General features: G+C 39.4%; 1 protein-coding gene across 1 annotated transcript; it reads right to left on the bottom strand.

Moving 5' to 3' along the window:
• Window positions 1-1,039: 1,039 nt before the first annotated feature.
• On the bottom strand, window positions 1,040-22,741 carry LOC141775132 (homeobox protein MSX-2-like). The gene is made up of 4 exons (XM_074648188.1): window positions 22,353-22,741; window positions 20,891-20,979; window positions 4,081-4,392; window positions 1,040-2,956 (listed from the first exon to the last, which is right to left on the bottom strand). Exons 3-4 carry the CDS (start codon window positions 4,334-4,336, stop codon window positions 2,520-2,522), a joined length of 693 nt encoding a protein of 230 aa, XP_074504289.1. The 5' UTR covers window positions 4,337-4,392; window positions 20,891-20,979; window positions 22,353-22,741; the 3' UTR covers window positions 1,040-2,519.
• Between the last annotated feature and the right edge of the window lie 157 nt (window positions 22,742-22,898).

The raw sequence follows: 22,898 nt of genomic DNA, 5'->3' as shown, positions 1-22,898 counted from the left end.
TGTGAAGCTTGCATGACTTCAACCCCCCGTTGCTATTATTCTGCCTGTGAAACTTAGATTAGCTCAATAACTTCTCAAAGCATATTTCCATAAAAAAAATTCCATCCTTCGTCAAATTTGCATGTTCATTTTATGCTGATTTTGATTCCTGTTTTTAATGTATGCAATCATTGTAAGACCTCTCTGTTTCTTTGGGCTGCGATCATTTCCTCCACCAAGGTTTCACATTGCAAACATCGGAAACTGGAGGCTGGGGTTATTGGGCAATCACTGCCATTAAAGACCTCACTATCAGCTTAATGCCGGGTTTAATTTCAAAACGGAGGGCAGCAAATGGACTGTGAAATATGTGCTAATAGTAACAAGCTTTCCCAAAGTTTACAGAGGGAGAGAGAGAGAGAGAGAGAGCGACCATATAATGCCCCGTGCTGTTATCACTGAGTCTACTACACATATAATTTCACAGAGCTTTGGAGTCACAATTCAGGGATAAGGACAATTAAACCAGGGACTGCAGAGGGACAGCCTGCTATAATGCTGTTACAAAGTTCACAGAGAGAGAGTTCATTTAAAGTATACAGTTGAAAAATACAGCTCACATCAAATGCATAAATCTCAACCTGTGTGGTGTCCAAGAGCAATGTGAAAACACATGAATGCAATTAAGACAACGTGAGATGTGTTATTTGCAGAAACTTGGGCTTCAACGCCCAAATGAAACCTTGTTGAAGCTGCAAAGTTTGGGTTGTTTTTCTCCAAACAACTGTTGTATTATCTGCAAAACAAAGGTCTTGATACATTCTTTTGTTCAAAGCTAAAGAAAGCTACCACAGAGTGTTAAGTGTTGAAGACTGCTACACTGTTGTTATAGTTAGGGCTGTCACAAGAACCGCAATATTGCAATAGCGCACTATTGACAAAGTTACCGCAGGGGATGGCAAGCAACCGCGATGTTCACGTTTTTTCTTTTTTGAATTACAAACACCAGAAGCGTGATGAGGTGCTGAGCATCTATTCTGCGCTGAGCACGGCACTTTTTTTCTGGTCGCTGAGAGTTGAAATATGTTCAATTTTGGGTGAAACGCCTCACTCCTCACTGTCACTTTTTTACACATAGCCATCCAATCACAACGGAGGATTGGCGGGACAAATACCACAAAGACCAACCGTCACATCCTACATGTAGGCTACATGTGCTGGACAACAACAATGGAGGAGAAATGAATGCACATGAGTGGTGGGTCAGTCCTTGTCCTCTTTGTATAGCACTAAAAATCGGGAAAACATTTAGTAATTTGCCAAAAAAAAGAGGCAATAATATCTCATATCGCACTGTTGAGCCAATCATTATCACCGCAGGGGAAATTCCTTCACCGCGACAGCCCTACTTATATATATTTTTTATAAATTAGTATAAATCAACAGGCTTTGAACTAAAATATGGTAAATTTTTCATACTTTCCTAAGCAATAAATGCCAACTAGGCTAGGAGAGGCAGAAAAAAGCAGCCAGTCTGCACAGCAATGAGCACTTTTGTCCTAACTAAGTTGATTTTGGGCGTAGCTGCACTTCCAAAGGTGATCCGTAACACTAAATGTCAACAAGAAAATCAATCTGGTGGCGCTCACAGTGCTGTGAGAGGAGAGAAAGCCTCACAATATCAGCCTCTACTCTAGTGAGGAGAAGAGGAAAGAGAAGAGAAGAGACTTCCTGGCATCATCAGTGTGGCGATTTCTAACTGCTCTGAGCATTTGTGGAATAAACGTAGCTCACAAGAACCAGAGAGCATCGTGCTACAGTAGTTGTGGAGTACACATGAGACGGCAGCTGGAAGTCAGAAGCAGAATGGACATCAGACTCAACCGGAGAGCTGAAACACCCATTAAAGGTTGTGTATCACTACAAGACAACTGCATTTGAGTTAGACTACAGTTATCTCAATGAGATCAATAAGAGAACAAAACAGAGGGTTAACTAAAAGCTTTAATATAACTTCAAACATGTAAAATATTAACTTTTTAAAATGTAGATATGCATCATGATATAAATGAATCTAAGGGCTATCATAAATAAATATGTGTCATTTGGAATACACTGGCTTTAAAGCTTTAAGAGGAGTATAATATACAATATATCCCCGCATATTCAAGGCGAACAAGTGAAAATATTTTGAATTCCCAATGCTGGAATCATCCAGAGATAATACAAGAAGAGCTGGAGAAACTAACCAAAAACGCTATGATGAATGCAATCTGGTATTCAGGACGATAATCGTGGCCTGATCAATATTCCATTCACTATCAGTGACCCCTGCTGAAGGATCTTCCAGATGCTATATCCTTGTTAAAAGGACATTTATAAATTCTCATTGTAACTCAAGAAAACCAGTGAAGATCATAAGGCTTCAGCTCCACTTTAGGTCCTTAATCGAGTCTTTTATATATAAGGTGCGTGACTTCATGATACACTCTTGTCCTCTTTTTTTAACACACTCCCAAGTCACTTTGTGCTGCTTCCTCTCAGGAGAGGTGGAACAGGCTGTGGCCGACCTGCGAGGCGTACACGGCCAGATGTACAGCAGGGAGTATGGGGCTGCAGCCCAGTCCATAGAGCGCTGCCGATCCAGCCTGCAGGTTAAGACTGAAGGGAAAACCCAAGGACGGGAAGCCTGGGTGGAACACAGCTTTGGGCACAAGGCTAGCCGCTATTTTTAGTCTCTCCACCTCGGCCTCCTGAAGCCTCTTGGCTTTAGCTCGTCGGTTTTGGAACCAGATCTTGACCTGGGTCTCGGACAGCGACAGGGAGGAGGAGAACTCGGCCCGCTCGGCGATGGACAGGTACTGCTTCAGACGGAACTTTCTCTCCAGCGCCAGGAGCTGCGTGGTGGTGAAGGGAGTGCGAGGCTTGCGATTGGTCTTGTGCTTCCTCAAGGAGCAGACTGCTGGAGTTTGCTGCCCTAGAGGACAGGGGCAAGATGTGAGGCTAGAATTTAGCATTAGAGTTAGATATAGAGCTGCAACGGTTAATCGGTTAATTGTAACAATTAAATTGATCGGCAACTATTTTAATAACCGATTATTCGGTTTGAGTAATTTTTTTTTGAAAAAAAATATTCTCTGATTCCAGATTCTTAAATGTGATTATTTTTTTTATTACTCCTCTGTGCCAGTAAACTGAATATCTTTGAGTTGTGGGTAAAAAAAGACATTTGAAGATGTCATCTTGGGCTCTGGGAAACACTGATTGACATTTTTCACCATTTTCTGACATTTTAAAGACCAAACAACTAATCGATTAATCGAGAAAATAATCGACAGATAAATGAACAATGAAAATAATCATTAGTTGCAGCCCTAGTTAGACATGCTATTTCATTTGTTTAATATCCAAATAACTGATTAAGGGGCTGAAACAATTAGTTGATTATTCAATTAGTTGATTGACAGAAAATTACTTTTGATAATGGATTGATAAATTTATCAAAGAAAAGTCAGAAAACTTCCCCCTTTGCTTCTTCACAAAACATTTGCTTGATGCTATTTTCCATTTTATGTCTCTGTAAACTGATCATCTTTGGGTTCTGGACACTCACCTCATTAACCTCGGGGGAATTGTGATTTGGCCATTTGTCATTATTTTTTAGAATTTTTAGAGACAAAAATGATTAATTGATTCATTAAAAAAAATTATCTGATTAAAAAAAACTGATTTTCTTTTTAATTATCATCAGTGGCAGCCATAAACAGACAAAAATGTAGAAAATATAATTTGAAATATTCATAAATACTAGAATTTACTATTTTATAAAATTGTTTTATAATATATATATATATATATAATTATTTATAATATTGTTCTAACTTTCATAAATGTATTCCTTTAATGTAAAAAAAAAACCTGTATATTGATTTATATTTTTATTAGACTTATGCCTGTCTCTCTTCACTTAATTAATTTATCTAAAGCATGTTAGATTGGATCTTTCCTCAGGTGATTTAAGAAACCAAAAGACGTTAAACGAAGCCATTATTTATCAGTATTTAAATGCCTATTTCTAAATCTTTCCCCTGGTTCACTTACGTGTTGGTGTTGACATCTTAATGGGGCTGGATATCCAGGACGCAGAGTCGCCTCGTTCCGATGCCTCTGATTTGATAGATACTAATTGTTGCGCCTGTTCATCCTTCAGAGAGTGATTTCCATCTCTCCTGTCGGTCGCACTCAGCGGCCTCCTGTCCGAAATGAGCGCCTCCACGCTGAAAGGCAGACAGGACACCTGCTCAGTGCGCCTCTCCGGTTGGACATCCTCGTCTCTCCAGTCTCCTGAGGAAGGCATGCTTTCTTTTTTTAGGGCCCGGATCGATATCTAATTCCAGTCCAGGAAACACATAACTTCTTGGTCACGGAGTGCAAACATGCAGCGTCCACACACGAGGAGAAAGTCGAGAGTAAGTTGTTAGAAAGTTGACAAAGTTGTGCTGGAAAAACTTTGGGAGGTTCCTGGGAGTTTCTGATGGGAAGACTTGTGATTGGACGGTGTGTGCTTGGACGGGATCCCTTGTGGTGCCACACCCCCCAACTAGACAGCAGGTCAGCTGCACATCAGCCTCGTTTAGCAGTAATTATGCAGGGAGAAAATTGGTTCTTGAGAGGAGCTCAAATCATAATTACTGACAGTAAATGACCGTATTTTATTCACTCTGCAAATTGCAAACGATTCACTGACACTGAAAAGTCCAGGAAAATAGTCCCTCTTGCTGAATTAATGCACAGGAAATTGTTGGATGAGACTGAGGCCTGGTACTTTGTTGGAAAATACCCTTCTAATATACGTAAACCAATCCCCTAGTCTACTCCATCCTGCAATTAGGCTGGTGGATTGGCCCCGGCTGTCTCTTCAAGCATCAGCGGCACTAGGATGAAAAGCATCAGTGTGACATCTGAAGTTTTTCCACTAAACAAAAGCTGACAGAGCTCCTAATTCAAGCCCCGACTCGCAGGACCCGACGCACCGATTGTGGGAGTAATCACAATGGTGATCAATAAGAAGAAAAGGGTGCTTTTTAAATTTCAAATAGAGAAACCACACACTTGAATGTGAGAGTCAGTTGGGGGGGATGGATTATGGTTTTGGGCAGGCTTTAAAATGACTGTCATTACATTGTTATTATTAACACCTTGTAATTAGGTCTGTGGAATCCGGTTCTTTTAAGCGGGATTTAACGGTAATGACGGAAAATTGCTACCTTCCTGAGGTGTGTGGCGCCCACTGCGATTAGTCCCAGTCTCTGCTCTGTCGGAGGAGACGGAGGCGTCTCGCGCCTGTTTGAAGCTCATACCTGTAGGGCTCCAGAGTATTAGGACACATGATGAGAAGTACAACAGCAGCTCTCGCCCCTCGTGGCCTCTAACCACTCACTGATGGGATGAGAAGACAATGCAGCGTTTTGAAAACCAGCCAAAACGGGCATGGATGTTAACCCTCTGAGACCCTACTGTTATCATGTGAAACTAGAAAACCTAAGGAGTCCAGTGGTACCAACCAAATTTGGGCTAAATTTTGACGAGGAAAAACTGGCATGGCCATTTTCAAAGGGGTCCCTTGACCTCTGACCTCAAGATATGTGATTGAAAATGGGTTCTATGGGTACCCACGAGTCTCCCCTTTTACAGACATACCCACTTTATGATAATCACATGCAGTTTGGGGCAAAAAACATGCAGTTTTTTGAATGCAGTATAAATGTGTTATTTTTGCCGATTCTAAAATTATGTATTTGAATATTTCTGCGTACCGGGGTCCATAAACAGTCTTGGAATTACATAAATTGGGTATCACTGGAAAGCTGAGACTCTTGTGGATCCAATGACCCTAAATATATTCATGTGTGATGATGTTAGTCCCCATAGTAGCCATTTCATTGAAGTGAGAGCATTTTTTGAAACTTGACATCACTGTATAAAATGACCTGTTGTGACCTCTAGGATAATCACAGCCTCATGAAACTTTACCGACACAAACTGAAGACCGAGAGCATTCAGAGGATGGATGACTTTCCTAGGTAGATTGATAATAAGGGGGTGTCTGAGCAGTTTCCAGAACAGAAGTGCTCGCCATCCAATCGCCGAAAAATGCAATTCTTGCAGAAATCTCCAATTGTCCAAAGTTTTTTATACCAAATCACAGCGTGCTTTTTTTTTATATTGTGTTCCTCAAGGTCTTGGTGTCTTCATGTGGTATTATTAGGAGGGATTATTGATCATTTTTTAGCAATTCTTGAGTGGTAAAAAATGGTTAAATTTAGCACCAAATCTGTGTAACAAATGGTATCAACCCCAAAAATTGCTGCAACAACTTATGAGACATAATAGAGCATGGGGATGACCATCATATACTTCTATTATAATGCTCTAAACCCTTACACACTTTAACAATTTATTTTAATCAATTCATTAATTAATTCATGATTATTTCTGATTTATGACTAGAACAACTTGACACACAGTGCTGAGCTGCATCTCACATGAATCTTCAGGTTCCCAGCTTTCATATGATGTACACCACTTCTATGTGACATCTACTGTTGACCTGCTATCTCCTCCTAAAGACCCCCTGTACCCCCCTAAAAAAAGACAAAAAAACGGGTCTATTGTGGGTCTCAGAGGGTTAAAACTGACACGAACAGCAGAAGGTTTTAATGTCATTCTGACTTAGATTTAGTGTTCAATCAGCCGAGGAAAGACATGCAAAATGTATGTGCTTACTGCACGTTGTGTCCTACAGTCTGCTCCCAGTTTCTATCTTTACTCTCATGTCTGTCTCCTTGTCTACCATAAGAGTCTCTCTTATATACAGATGCCCACACATCCAAAGGCCACCTGTGAGGCGACTGGAGCGTGCTGTCCACAGCTCTGTGATCAGCACTCAGAGAGGCGGCGTGCTCTCTGTAATCAGCAGGATTACAGCAGCATCAGGGGCTCGACTCCCCAGTGCCTCCACATCATTAGTCGCCATATGAAGCAAAGTGCTCGCACTGCGGGAGCTCGCTCTCCTGTAAACACATGCAAATCAATCAAGGGGCCTGACATGATCTGTCAATTCAGTGTGCTTCCCATAAGAAAAAAAAACAATTTTTAACTTGCTAATCCTGTACTGTATAAAATGGTTTTGAATTTAGCAAAAAAACGTATTTTAGAATAGTCTCATTGCGTTTTACCACTCAATACCGTAGAGAAAACGCTACAGAAAAACTAAAATATTGCTTTGCTTGAATGAATGAGTGTAATTCAAACTCCATCTCTCATCAAGTAAAAGCAGTTAAAGCGGGACGTACCCTCCTGTGAAGATAAACACTGTGGATCTACGCAGAGAGGAAGGGTGTCATGAGTAAACATGACTGAGATGACTGGTTGATCCAATTTCTTGTAAAGAGGCAGGTTGAAATGGATGTTAAAGGGATAGTTGGGGTGTTTTGAAGTGGGTGGTATGAGGTACTTATCCATAGTCAGTGTATTTACCTACAGTAGATGACGGAGTTACAGCATGGAAGCAAAGAAATGTGGGTTGGGCCGGCAGCAAAATGTATTTTAGCCACCTAAAAGAAAGGCTCACCTAAAATAATCAATATGCTATATTTTGAATATTTTTGCCAGTTTACCTTGCCGTGAGACACCTATACAGTCTACGTTTCCTACGGGTAACTGAAGCCGCTAATTATGCTCTCGCCAAAGCCACCAGACTCCGTTGAAAAAAGACAGTAATTTTACCTCGCTGAACACGGAAGTTGCTAGTCTACTGCTTCCTCGATCTATTATTTATTTTAGGACTGTCAGTCGGTTAATCCCAACTTAATCACACATCTTTTTATCTGTTCAAAATGTACCTTAAAGGGAGATTTGTCAAGTATTTAATACTCTTATTAACATGGGAGTGGGCAAATATGCAAATGTATGTATATATTTATTATTGGAAATCTATTAACACAAAACAATGACAAATATTGTCCAGAAACCCTCACAGGTACTGCATTTAGCATAAAGAAATATGCTCAAATCATAACAGGCAAACTCAAACCCAACAGGCAACAACAGCTGTCAGTGTGTCAGTGTGCTGACTTGACTATGACTTGCCCCAAACTGCATGTGATTATCATAAAGTGGGCATGTCTGTAAAGGGGAGACTCGTGGGTACCCATAGAACACATATTCATTCACATATCTGGAGGTCAGAGGTCAAGGGACCCCTTTGAAAATGGCCATGCCAGTTTTTCCTCACCAAAATTTACCGTGGGTTTGGAGTGTTATTTATCCTCATTTGTGACGAGCTAGTATGACATGTTTGGTACAAATGGATTCCTTAGGTTTTCTAGTTTCATATGAAATTTCGCATAAGTTTGGAGCGTTATTTAGCCTCCTCCTGATGTTAGTATCTTCACTCTACCTTTGAAACTGAGTCCGCTACAACCTTAAAAAATTGCAAGTTGTGTTAATGAGTTAACGAAATTAGTGGCGTTACAACGAATTTGCTTTAGCGCGTTAACTTTGACAGCCCTACTTTCTTTGTGAAATTGTGTGTCTTTGGTTACTGTAGTTCAGATTACACAATAACACAAACTAACCAACCAATCGAGGCAACGGTAGACCAGCAACCTCCCCCCCCCGTGTTCTGCGAGGTAAAATTGCTTGTTTTCTTTCAATGGAGTCTGGTTGTTTTGGCGAGAGCATAGATGGATACAACGGCTTCAATTCCCCACTGAAAACATCCATCTCACGGCAAGGTAAACCGGCAAACATATTCTAAATATAGCGTACACTAAAAACTGATATTGATTTTTTTTAGGTGGGCCTTTCTTTTAGGTGGCTTGGTGTCGGCCCCGTCCACAGCAGTATTGCTTTGGTTCTGTGCGGTAACTCCTGTCTGTTTCTCCAAACTGGAGGCGTGCCGACCATCATCTACTGTAGGGAATACACAGACTATGGATAAGTATCTCATACAACCCCACTTCAAACTATCACACAAATCCCTTAAACAGAAGCAGTTATATCAGTAGTTTAAATAGTACTGTAAAACTAGCAGTAGTAGGTGAAATAGTGGTTTTGGATACTGTAGTTAAAGTTACAGTATATGTAGTAGCAGCAGAAGCAAGGTTAGTCCTAACAATAATAGCAGCAGGAGTAGTACTGTAGTTTAAATTTGCAGCATGGAGGTACATTAGGGGGGGACATCCTCCGCTCGCATTGATCGCCCTCAAACACCAATCACCAGTCTTCTGCCTCGCTTCACCTGCATTGGTTCTGCTAGCAACAGTGTTCACATGTAAACACACACATGGCTTAAATGTCTACAATTTTCAACTGTAACATTTTTGTTATAGTGAACATCAACACTAGTTTTTTTTTACGAGAATCCACACATACACCTGAGAGGCTAAATCGGGGAAAAAAAGCTTATTTAGATACCCTTTATCTATTCTCTATTATCTTTACAGGATGCAGACAATTATAAAACAGGAGTCATGTGCTGAATACAGAATACTATGGTCATTTATCCTTCCACACAATTTTACAAAGTGAGGTAGGCGTCTACTTTCGCCATGTTCCCAGGACGTGCTTCATCATGTTCAAAGCTGAGTTAAACACAATAACTACTGCTACACACAGCAGCCCACAGACTTTTTTGCTGTAGCCATCACAGGCCAATCAAGACTGAATCAATATTTCATCTGAAGACAGTCAAAATAAACGACCCATAAAAAAAGAAAGGCACAACCACGGACGACCAATGTTTAATGTCTTTATAAGTATAGGATAGGAAGGATTACAGCTAAAAGTAAAATGAGCTCTTAAGATGTTTATTTGGGCTGCATTTTGGCCTGCATGCATTCAGATGAGTCCTGTGTTATAACACTGACACCCACCACTCCCAGAACTGTTTATTTCCTGATGCATGGTGGGTAGAGTGTACTTTCTTCAACTGCAGGCAACTTTGTTCTACATATCAATGTATAGAACTGTACCTCTCCACTTTGCAACACATTTCTAACATCCTAACAGTCAAAAGCACGACGAAGACGAAGACTATCATCACCAGTTCTCCTGAAACTGATTTAAATTAAGGTTTAATCAATGTTAAAATTTGTAGTGTGACAAGGATCCATGGTGATTAGGCTTTTCCGGACACTGCCATACAAACGCAAATGGAGCTACATACAGCAATTAAACAGAGGTAACAAAATCATTTTCAAGTCATTGCTAGTTTCAGACCGACGCAGTTGTCATTTTCACACCTTGCACCCACACTGTGAAAGTAGTAAATGTACTTGCGCCCATCTGTGCACCCACTGACCCACGTCATTGGTCTTAAAATGACGTGTGGTCAGGTGTTTTGTTGGCGCATTGCTATCTTGAGGCAGCAAAAAGCGATTGCGCCATCGACAAAAACCTGGTCTAAAGTCAGGCGCAGTATTTTCCTGCTGTTTAAAGAGTGCATTATTCAGATAGTAAGATGCGTCTACAAAGGCAGGTTCACAATACGCACACACTGCTTGTTACACACACAGGGAAGCGTAGCAGCGCTCCTCCTCCTCAGTTAAACACAGTGTCGGCGCTAGAACAATGTTTATATTTATGTAAAGGAAAACACAAAATTCAGGTGGCAGATGACAATTCAGAATATAATAGAATATGATGAAGGGGTGCCCTGATGGTTCAGTTGGTAGAGCGGGCGCCCATGTAACAAGGCTGAGTCCTAACCGCGGCGGCAAGGGTTCGAATCCGACCTGTGGCCATTTCCGCATGTCGCCCCATCTCTCTCTTTTCCCCTTTCTAGACTATCCACTGTCCTGTCAATAAAGGCTTGAAATGCCAAAAAAGAATAAATAAATAAAAAAGAATATGATGAAGGAAGGCTCTCAGGCATTCTGTAGTGCTCAACCTGCAGCGGGCTCTCAGCGCTCCTCCTGGTCACGCACACGCCTTTGTGGCATCTCCTCTCATCATCCCTCTGTGTGTGCGAGTGTAGTCGTAGGCTATTTCAAAGTTTGCGGGCCCTCTCCCCCTAAACGGTGGCGTTTTGAGGCCGATGAATCCGCACGTTACGCACCACCTCTCCAGCAGTGCCCAGCTGCAAGACTGTACGTAATGCATCTCCGTAGGATTCCAGTAAGGCAGGTCTGAGCCCCCCTTAAGGTTGCATTAGAAAGTAATGCAGTTTTCATTATGTATCAATACATGTTTATCATATTTAGCCCAGTGCTTATTATTGTATAATAAGGACCACATACAACTGTTCGCGCACATTAAGTTTGGAGCAGATCCGTTTCCTCAGCAGAAAACAGTACGCTTCTCCAACTTGCCGAATCCGCCTTTTAAATAGCAATGCACCTGGCGCAGGCGCATCTGGATTTTGAAGTGAATGGGAAAGGACACTCTGGTTTACTTCCTGTTACGCCCAAAACACGGCTATGATTAATTAAGAGATTAATACAACCCCTTTGCCCCGTGCGCCTTACTTTGCGCCCAGATTATGCACGTTTAACTAGCAAAAGTGGAGGTGGACACGCCCTAAATGCAATTGCGCCATGCCCTTTAGACCATGCGCTATAGATCGTATAAATAGGGCCCTAGGTCTTTAATTTATTTTAATGCAACTCGCGAGGACAAAGGGGAAACCAGCTTCAATCTGAGAGAGTAATTATCTCCTGGGATGCTGAAAGCGGTCAGATGTGTTTTCTCATTATTGCTTCTTCAGGCCCCTCAGTCAGTGCAATCATTACTTCATGGTTAGTTGATGGATCTTTCAGTGCTTCATTGTGTTTCCACACAGTTGTTGTTTGAAGCAAGTCAGCTCATTATATTAAAATGGCCAAAACAAATTAAACTAATCTGACTGAAGACAGCATTGCAGCTACGGTAAATCCCCATCTCACCTCAACAAATTACAGTTATGCAAATGCACATGTGATGCAGCGTCTCCGAGTCTGGCAGAGAATCAAACTTTTTTACTCTGACCTACATTTACTGTAAAAAGCTTAGAACAAAAAATGATTCAGTGATAAGATCTCACAAATTCAGGACGTCATTCAGAAGGTCTTCCTGTAAATGAGCTGCGGCTTCACTAAGTCACACTCGTCAGTGCATCTACAGAACTTATTCACAATTGAGAAGTTCACAAGTGACAGAAATATTTCACACACGACTACACTAAGTAAGTGTGCTGCTGTATGGTTATTAAGCACTGCATATTATAAGCAATGAGGAAGTAACAGCAACTTCATGTCACTGAACTCTTTCTCTTCCATATGCAAATATGTAGCCATTAGTACTGCATGAGTTAGTTTATGGGTATATATTGCTTAAGTGCAATCCAACTTTAAATGAATGAACATTGTAAGCCATGCAAAGAATAAATGTGCTACAACATGGAGACAGAAAGTAAAGTACATAAAGTAAACTACACCCTTAGTTTGCTTTACACTTGAAAAACACTTTATATTACGTCCCCAACCCCTGTACACACAAACACAAGCAACATCTGCAGAGAGTGAGAGTGGATCCTCCAGGCCGAGTGATTACACTGTGGTGTAGCTACAACCAGGTGATGCACAGGTAAAATATCACCTTTCTAAAACTATCTCATCCTCATTTGTCATGGCCTCCAGAGATGATTTTACAAATGACAAAGTATTCACAGTTACTACACATTAAAATATCAATCCAATGATGACTACAAAGGGGAATCTGCCTTGAACCCTGATAGGAAAAACATTATCTATAATCTATTGACTGCTAAGACTATATTTTAATATGCTAACAGAGTATTGGAATATAGGCCTCTGTTGCTGTGTTTCATCTCAACATTTTTCTTAAATATGTCTTTGTATAAAACTGTTATTTTAACTTTATATTCTATAGTAAAGATGAATCTAGCGATTGAAAATAATAAAAATAAAATAATAAAAATATAAATTAAATTAAAGGCTGTTTCAATGGTAATGGGTAAAGGGTAAATCTGGCAAATTCTAAATGTATTAAATGGATAATTTGGGTGTTTTTGAAGTGGGGTTGTATGAGGTACTTATCCATAGTCAGTGTATTACTTACAGTAGATGACGGTCGACGCGCCCCCAGTTTGGAAAAACAGACAGGAGTACCGAGACGGCAGCAAAGCAATGTACTGCTGTGGACGGGGGCGGCAGCAAACAGTATAGATAAGTTTCACTTTCAGGTCAGTTCCCCATTTGAAAATATTCTAAATATAGCGTACACTTAAACTGATATTGTTTTTTTTAGGTGGGCCCAAACTGGGGGCATGTCGACCGTCATCTACTGTAAGTAATACACTGGATAAGTACCTCATACAACCCCGCTTCAAAAACACCCAAACTGTCCCTTTATCTCAATCTGAAGTGAGTACAGTATACAGTATATGATGGCCATTCAAAGAAAGAGCTGTCAATTAAGTCAAGCAGTAAATTAACCTGTTTATATAGAAAATATCACCTATCAATTACACCTAATCAACTACATATTCACATTTGAGAAAAGATCAATGAAACAATGAATCACTTCTTTTTAATTTTGTAATCCATCATTGTGGAGGACACCCTGGTCAGTTAATGTGTTTTCTGTTTCTCTGCAGATGCCACCAGAACTAAAAAAGTCACATTAAAGTGTTTGCTGTTGGCTTACAAAGGGATGCTGCCTGTTGACTCTATTAAGGCTGATGGAACTCTGTGACAGCATTTGTTTTCCTGCAAATCTCAACACCCTGTACTCTGTCTGGCAGCGACAATAATGAAATGCTCTTAAGCAGCTGGTATCTATATAAAACATACTGTGTGAGGCACCATAATCGCATTGTGGTTTAACAAAATGTCAAGGTGATAATTTGTCTTTATATTTCTTTCATTCTTTCAGGGGTGAGAAGAAGGGAATTGATAATATGCTGTCAAGCTGCATACATTTAAAAACGTATGTGGTTGCTTCTCCTTACTTGTTGGAGTAGAGTTGACATCAGAATAGGCAAAACTTGGGAACTTGAAACAAAAATCTAATGTTGAATCAGTTTTCTGTATTGGCCATGTTAAGACTTTTTCTCACAGCCTAACAGCTCTTGGGATTTTGACAGATTAGATTGTAAAACTACTTTTTCCTTTAAAGCCTCTCTAATCGATATTTTTAGCCATGCTCTGCACGCATTGCTCTATGGATGGCAATTTCAGCCACTCTACTACTTTGGTCTAGACTGAAATATATCAACAACTATTGAATAGATTGTTGTTAAATTTGGAACAAACATTCATGATCCCCAGATGACTTTGGTGATCTTTTCCTCTAGTGCCACCATGAAGTTCACGTGTGGTCTTTAGTGAAATGTCTCAACAACTATTGGATGAATTACCATCAAATCTGATACTCATGCGCCACTCAGGATGAATTCTGATAACTTTGGTAATCCCTTGCCATTTCCGATAGCGCCGCCATCATATCAAAATGTATTTTCCGTTTATGACCAAATATCTGCAAAACTAATGTCACGTTTAGTGCTTATTAGCAAATCTTAGCATAATAATAAACCAAGATAGTGAATAGTGATAGTTCCCCATCTCTGAGGAGTGTTTTTTCCAGCAGGACAATGCTCCATGCCACACAGCCAGGTCAGTGAAGGTGTGGATGAAGGACCACCAGATCAAGACCCTGTCATGGCCAGCCCAATCTCCAGACCTGAATCCCATTGAAAACCTCTGGAATGTGATCAAGAGGAAGATGGATGGTTACAAGCCATATAACAAAGCCAAGCTGCTTGAATTTTTGCGCCAGGAGTGGCATAAAGTCACCCAACAGCAATGTGAAAGACTGGTGGAGAGCATGCCAAGACACATGAAAGCTGTGATTGTAAATGAAGGTTATTCCACCAAATATTGATTTCTGAATTCTTCCTAAGTTAAAACATTAGTATTTTGTTGTTTAAAAATTAATATGAACTTGTTTTCTTTGCATTATTCCAGATCTGAAAAAACTGCATCTTTTTTGTTATTTTGACCAGTTGTCATTTTCTGCTAATAAATGCTCTAAATGACAATATTTTTATTTGAAATTTGGGAGAAATGTTGTCAGTAGTTTATAGAATAAAACAACATTTTTAATTTTACTCAAACACATACCAATAAATAGTAAAACCAGAGAAACTGATCATTTTGAAGTGGTCTCTTAATTTTTTCCAGAGCTGTATATGCCAGAGTCTGCAATGTAACAAAACAGCTCTCAAATCTGCTGACATTACTAGTTTCTGTTTCTCACATTGAGCTTCAGACAGTCAGGATGTGGCACAGTAGGTGTTAAAACATAATGATTCATCCATCATTCTCAGAAGCAGAAGTAGCACCATACTGCAATCCGGGATGCCAGCATTTGAATAAACCCAACACGCACTCCAACCTCCAAAAACGGCTTACAATCCAAATAGAGGCTTTGAATTTTAGAGCTGCAACAACAGAAGGTGACTTTATATGAACATGAATTCACAGCTAGGCCCAAACAATACTTAATACGCAACATACTTTATTGCTTTACATTACATTTAACAGCTCAGTGTCTTTTACAGCTCTCCTCTCCACCCCTGTTTCTGCTGACTACATTGTTTTCTGAACAGGTCCTGTATAACTAAACCAGCTTGTTTCAAACTGCACAACATCCTGTGGCCTCTGTCCATGTAAACAATGCAGCAAACCGCCAGTCAACAGGCTTGGCGGTGTGGTCTGGAGGTACAGCTGCCACAGTCTGCCAGTCTCCATGCAGACCGCAGCTCTGATTAAAAGGCCTGTTTAACTGCTAATCACCTCCCCGTCAGCCATTTATCCTCAATGCTGTAAAAACACTCAATAAATCGCCTGTTTACTGATTCAAAACCACCAGCTCGGTTTGCTGCAGAGGACACCAGTCACCAGCCTGTGACCGTCAGGATTCGGTACAGAGGGTGTATTCACACCTAGCTCACATGGACCAGTTGTATCAAAACCTGGAGTGTTTAACCCCCAGGTTTGGTTTGTTTGGGCATGTGTGAACACAGGTTCTGCTGTGCAGGTTTTGCTGCAGAAACTTTTAGCAATGTACGAATTTTCATCAAACTTGTTTTAAATGATAGGCAGCAGGTGCAGGTAAAACATCTAACAACCGGGGCAAAGCGATCTGGGGGCGTAGAGTCATGACGCAATTATCACAGGTAGCTCAAACAGACGGCAGCAGGAATGTTTTCGGATACATTGGAGAACGACGGACGATTTGAAGTATGATTTGAATAACATGGATATGCGGCTGTACATGGTGATTAATTTAGCAACCGGGGCAGTGAAGGACCATTGCGAAGTGTAACGTTATATGAACATAACAAGGCTGCTGAATGAGAGAGCCATCCGCCATACACAGAAACAGAAACAAACCCGACCACCTAAAGGTAACGCCAGCTGTGAGCACATCTGTTTTCTTTTTTGAATCTTCCAAATAAACCGGCAAAATGATCTGTCGCCTGTTCCATCTGTTATAAAGTACCAAACTCAGTCCTAGTTCATTACATTATCACGCAATTAGCAAACTTCATGAAATATAAACTATTTTGATTTCACTTTGTTACCCTCTCTGTAATCCTCCAGACATAAACAACGTAAATCCCCCAGCCATTTCCAGCACCTGAGCTAATTGGTATGCATTGCTCCCGGGTTGTGACCCTGGTTGCATCTGAATTGTCATGTCCATATTATTATTAGGGGTGACCCTGACTATTCGACGATTTGATCTAAGGAGTCTTATTCGACTGCCAATCTGACAGTCGAATCGTCGCAGTGACGGGAAAATGTGGTTATGAAACAAAAAATCATTCATAAATAACAACAACATAAGGCCACAGTTTCAAATAAAAAAATAGGCCTACATGTATTAATCAGAGCACTCACATACTGTAAGAATGAAGCACTATCAGTGTGCTAAATATATTTTGAATTTATGAATGATTCTCTAAAGTCGGCTGGGGGAGGCGCGAAGAAACAGCTGTTTGCGGCTTGTCTCGTTCTCTCTCTCGCTCTCTCGTTGACTGTCCCGAAAGTTATATTTACAACCACAAAAAGAAAGCAGGCTATGAAACTGCGTTAGTGCATCTCTCTCTCTCTGTCTATGGATCTCCGCTACGGAGCATACTACTATGGACAGCAATGCAACTACACACACACACACACACACACTACACACAACAAACAGCGCTGTCCATTATTCTGAAACAACAGCTGAACGACAGTCACGTGTATCTCTTCCAATAATGTTGTTTTTTAATATTTTTCCATTGATAGGCTACATAAAGCTTAAACAGAGGGGGGTCAATGAGCAAAAAAACAACAACATGATTCTATACTATAGGCAAGACTTGACCGATCAGATTCGACTATGTAAAATCTTAGTCGGGGACACCCCTGTTATCTATATGATAATCCTATAAACAGAAAGGCTACAACACATTAAAATGTGTGGAAAATATTCACAGCTGTTGTAAATATGCTTCCTTCACTAAAGTAAGACTGCACTGGTGTATATTAATGCACATACTGTACTTGCAGACACAACGCTTTAGTTCACACACTTCAGTGAGAACTCTGATGAGGCTGCCATGTTGTGTTCAGGGCAGAAAAGGGTAAAACAACTGGCCTCTAAACACGGAGGCAATGAGGCTCATCAATCAAAACATTAACAAACTGCAGAACAATTTAAAGTAAATTATCCATGGTTTAACAGCAATTATTTTACTGTTTAAGTAATCACAGCCATATGGTGCTCTAAGGTTAATTTAGTGGTAATATAAATTCTGATAGAAGGAGTAAACCTTTGGTGACACATTCATCGCTGAAACCTTTGGTGAACAAGTTCAGGTCAATAAGTATATTTAATATTATTCACCACTATTTGTTTACTGATGAAAAATGATATTACTGATTAAACAGTGACAATAAAGCCAAGTGACTTTATTGAAATAAAAAATCATATATTTACCAAAATAACAGATGAGTTTGAAACCGTCTTTGGAAATCATTTGCATGATTCTATTTTATAATTTGTTCAGTAACAGCAGCTGACAATGTAGCAGCTTTTGTAACCACACAAAGGGCCAAATAAGCTTTTAGGACACTCTACACTCAACTAATTAGTCTTAAAAGCACAATACAAGCTACTATTTGAAGTGTAAAACGTAACAAATGTTTTTAAAGTGCTGTGTCATTCTGGTTGAACTTCTTCACGGTAGTACCTACTAGGGCTGCATATTTTTTTTGACTGTACTAAGACACATCATTAATACAGTGAGGATGTTGCACCATGTTTCCTGTTACTCTAAAATTGGCTGGTGAAATTTCTGTGAGCAGATTGTAAAAAGGAGTCTACAATATGAGAGTATATAGAGTTGTGTGACCAATAAGTTACTGAAAACTGAACTACCACAGCTGATATTGATATTAGAGGAGGTGGTGCCCTCTGGTGGATAATTAAGAGAATTTTCCGGGATAATAAAATGCCAACAATTGCAGTTTTTTGGCAGATGAAATTTACATAATTAATTTGATTAATATCTTAGCTAAATATTATATCCATTAATTATACGGCTTAAATGACTACCCTCCTTTTATACTTTTAAAGGTACAGATTTTAAAACTATTAGATTATTTAGACATTTCAAATTTATTCCAATTGTTTAACAGACCCTAATTGTTTTTTCTTTTTGTTTTTATTCATCTTCTTTTCCTTTCCTTACATTCTATTTGTTACACACATTTATTTTATTTTTATATTATTTTTATACAGTGAAATATATTTACTGAATTTTTTGTAATAAAAAATCTGAACATCTACTTCATGTAACTACTGTATTGAACTTTCCAAATAAAGTATTGAAAAAAATATAGGTATAGTATACTAGTTAATGTGTACATAATATTTTGTCCATCTATTGGAATTGAGGGGGACAAAATATTACAGTATGTACACAATACAATATACTGCTCTGAAACAGTCTCAGCCTACACTGAGAAGTAAAAACTTTACAAAGACAGCATGTACTGCAGCGTCACTATACTGGACTGCATTAACTAAGTATGTATCTAACTCATGTATAACAGCTGAAAATCTTAATTTGCCTATATCATGAAACTGTAAAATACCGGGCTAATTTCAATAAACATTTTAGCACGCCAATTTGAATATGGACTCTTTTAATAAAACAACACTGTTAACTGAACATTGTGTAAAAACAGTTCTCTTTGGCAAATACATTGTTATGTAGATTGCTGTATGGTCTCACAGCACATTACCGATGAGTATATACAGTATACACTGTATACTGTACAGTATATATACACTGTAAATAGCCTATAAATATATTTGAACCACCAAATTATGCCTTGTTGTAACATTGGTTTTCAACATCCCATGCTTAAGGAACTAAATGCATCCACTACTAAGAACTCTGATGTGGAGAAATACTGATGATGTCTTTTAGATAAAATAAGGTAAGGCAAGTGACCTGCTATGGTTGTGGGCCATTTCAGTCAGTCAGTGCAGCCTCAGTTGGCCTGGCTGATGGCAACCAGTCTCTGTCTGATAAGCTGGTTCTCCTCCAGCATCTTGGAGATGGTCCTAAGAACGGCATGCTTGGCCTATCCGGGACAGGGGACACATTCAGGGAGTAATAAAAGATCTTGGTAGTCCGGTTTATGGGTACAGAGGATACGATGTACATGTGTGTCTGTATGGTGGATAAGAGGAGCAGATTCTGTGGTTTTATCAATAGGACTTTTGACTTTTTCACTTTGACTTGTACTGGCTAGTGTTAAATTGAATCAATATTTACAGTTATGTGTTATCAACATAAATATTTTTGAATAAATAAATACATATCACATACAGTATGTTTGCCATCCATCAAAGCCAATGAGTGGGCTCTAGATTAGGGATGCACTGATACCAATACTGGATCGGATATCGGGCCGATACTGACTCAAATAGCTGGATCGGATATCGGTTACAATGGGGCCGATCTATTCAATTAAATTCTGTGTTTATATACTACATACATAATGAACTGTAATTTTAATTCCTGTTAATTTTGAAGATTCTTTACCAAGTTGCTGGTGTACAACTTATTATTTTAATAATAAATAACAATTCACTAAATTTATATCTATGTATTTATTGGTCACATTTTGTTTTATAGAGTTAAGAAAGCGATGTTTAAGTCAGGCCTGATGTTGCCTTACACATAAAAGAATGATCCCAGTCACTTCCACACAGTGAGGGATACAGCTTATTAATTAAACACTGGTATCGGATCGGTACTCTGTATCAGCTGATACCCAAAGACTAGGTATCATTATCACTATCGGGACTGAAAAAGTTGGATCGGTGCATCCCTACTCTAGATATTTTCAACCACGACTGGTGGTTAAACTTAAAGCGATTGCGGCACACATGGTTAATGTTTACCTCTAAGATTCTATAATATACAGTAGAGCTGAAGATATACAGTGAGCGTCCGCAATAATGCTGATGTTTATCTTGGTGATTGGGACACACAGCCCACCCTTCTGCTTTTTGTCATCTATACACTTATAATCTCCAGTGTAATGGCAAAACCTCAACTGGAAACTGGTCATCTTAAAATTAAGTTACATAGTTGGCCTAATAGAGTTATGGAATTGACATGTTACCATGTTTTGATATTTTGTTTGTCATTAATTTGAACCCAATAACATTGTAAGTTCATCATAATTGACCTACAAAATGTTTTTCCTTTGTTCTATGTCTTCTCCCGTTACTCTTCGTCATTGCACATAATGTATACAGTTTTCATAGGGCCTACCTTTTCCTTCTCGTTCATTGCTGTGGTGGTGGGTCTTTGGGAGAAGAAGAAAACATCTCGGCCAACAGAGTCAGAATCAGTGCCAGCACCTGACAACAACAGTATAAATGTGGATATGAGGCTTCGGCTGACAGTTTAGTCTACCCACAATATAAAGTACTAGCTCATAGCTTATTTAAGCTTCGCCAATTAAAATAAAGCAGGTCTGTGTTTGATATTTTATTATCTAGCTAGCTACACTCTTGATTGAGATCATTTAAATCACAGTCATCCAGTTTTAAGATTCTGACCTTTGGATGGCAATCTGAAATGTTTTTTGTGATAATTAAGTAAGACATCTGTGTGGTTACAGATGTTTGGGTGTGCTCTGGGGTGGGCGGGGCACAATAACAGTTTAATGAAAACAATTTAATGCAATCCAGTGCACAACACCACAAACAAAACAGGCATTCAGGTGAATCAAAACTTCTGACAAAATCTAAACCAAAAAAACTTGAATATTATAATATACTGTTCTAGAAAAGTAGTTTGCTGTAGGAATACTGTACTGGATTGCAGTGGTCCTTAGCCTCTTTAGTCCTTTATAATGAATAAATATTTACCTGTGACCTCACTTCAGTTAGTGACATCTGTGTAAACATTAGTTATGAACAGTCAATTTACCAAAGTGGGATTTTTCATTTGAATTAGTTTTATCTGGCTGAGTTTTAGTGGCCTACAGATACGTTTTTGTGTTTATTTATTTTTAAAGGGACCATGCACATTGATCAACACCGCCATGAATGTGAGTGTTAGCTAAAAGGCTAATTGTAACCCCACAGTTTTCTTGATAACCTAGGCATTACGGTAAGGGCGTGTAGATCTTCAAAATAAAAGCACCGTTCTGATGAACGTGATGGGCCTTCAAAATAAAAGCACCGTTATGATGAACGTGATGGGCCTTCAAAATAAAAGCACCGTTATGATGAACGTGATGGGCCTTCAAAATAAAAGCACCGTTCTGATGAACGTGATGGGCCTTCAAAATAAAAGAACCGTTCTGATGAACGTGATGGGCCTTCAAAATAAAAGAACCGTTCTGATGAACGTGATGGGCCTTCAAAATAAAAGCACCGTTCTGATGAACGTGATGGGCCATTCAGATTCATTCAAGAGGTCAGTCAGTCTGTCAATAATAAATAAATGAATGAATGAATAATTAAACAAAGTAATAAATAAGTAAAAGAAATAGATGAATGAAACAAAAATGAATACATATGAAATGAATGATAATTAAAAATAAAAAACAACTGCCTCTAAAATGTAATTCAGAGAATAATGTTATTCCAATTGTGTAAATACTCAAACTTAATATTACAGAATACATTTCCAAAGACTGATCTGCCTAGCGTTACAGCTAACCTAGCTAGTTAACTTGAGCTAACCCATGTTAGCCAGCATCATAAGCAACATGTGTCGTTACCTCCTGGTCTCCCGGTTGTCTTGTTTACATTAGCAGCGGTCTCTACCGTCACTCTGCTCGGTGTTGTGTCCTCCTTTGTTGTCCCCTTCTTGGACAAAGTGCTGTTGCGTTTTTGTAATTTGACTTTTAAAAGGAACCGGGTCTTTTTATCAGCCCGCTGGTTCCCGCTCTGGTCCCTCTGTGTGGTCCGGGTCCTGGTCTGGTCTGGTTCTGGTTCATCTCTACTCTGACTAGAGCTCAGTTGAGAGCTGAACCGGGGCACATACACGGTCCTGACTGGAGGCATCTTTACCCTCTGAGGTCTAAATGTTATTATAGAGAATGACAGAAGTCAAGTTTAATGGTCTGCTATGTTAATGTGCTGGTGGTGCTGCTGTCAGCCAGCAGGGGGCAGTCATCCGGGTACTGTGGCTTCAACCTGCAGCTCGAGTCTCTCTCTCTATATATATGTTTATATATTTTTAATATTTATATTTGTTTAATATCTTAATCTTAATATTAATATCTTTCAAATCTAAATTTCTGTAAATTAAATAAGTCTTTACT

This window comes from Sebastes fasciatus, chromosome 10 (assembly GCF_043250625.1).
Source record: "Sebastes fasciatus isolate fSebFas1 chromosome 10, fSebFas1.pri, whole genome shotgun sequence".
NCBI lineage: Eukaryota > Metazoa > Chordata > Actinopteri > Perciformes > Sebastidae > Sebastes > Sebastes fasciatus.
This window is presented reverse-complemented; position numbering and strand designations above follow the sequence as displayed.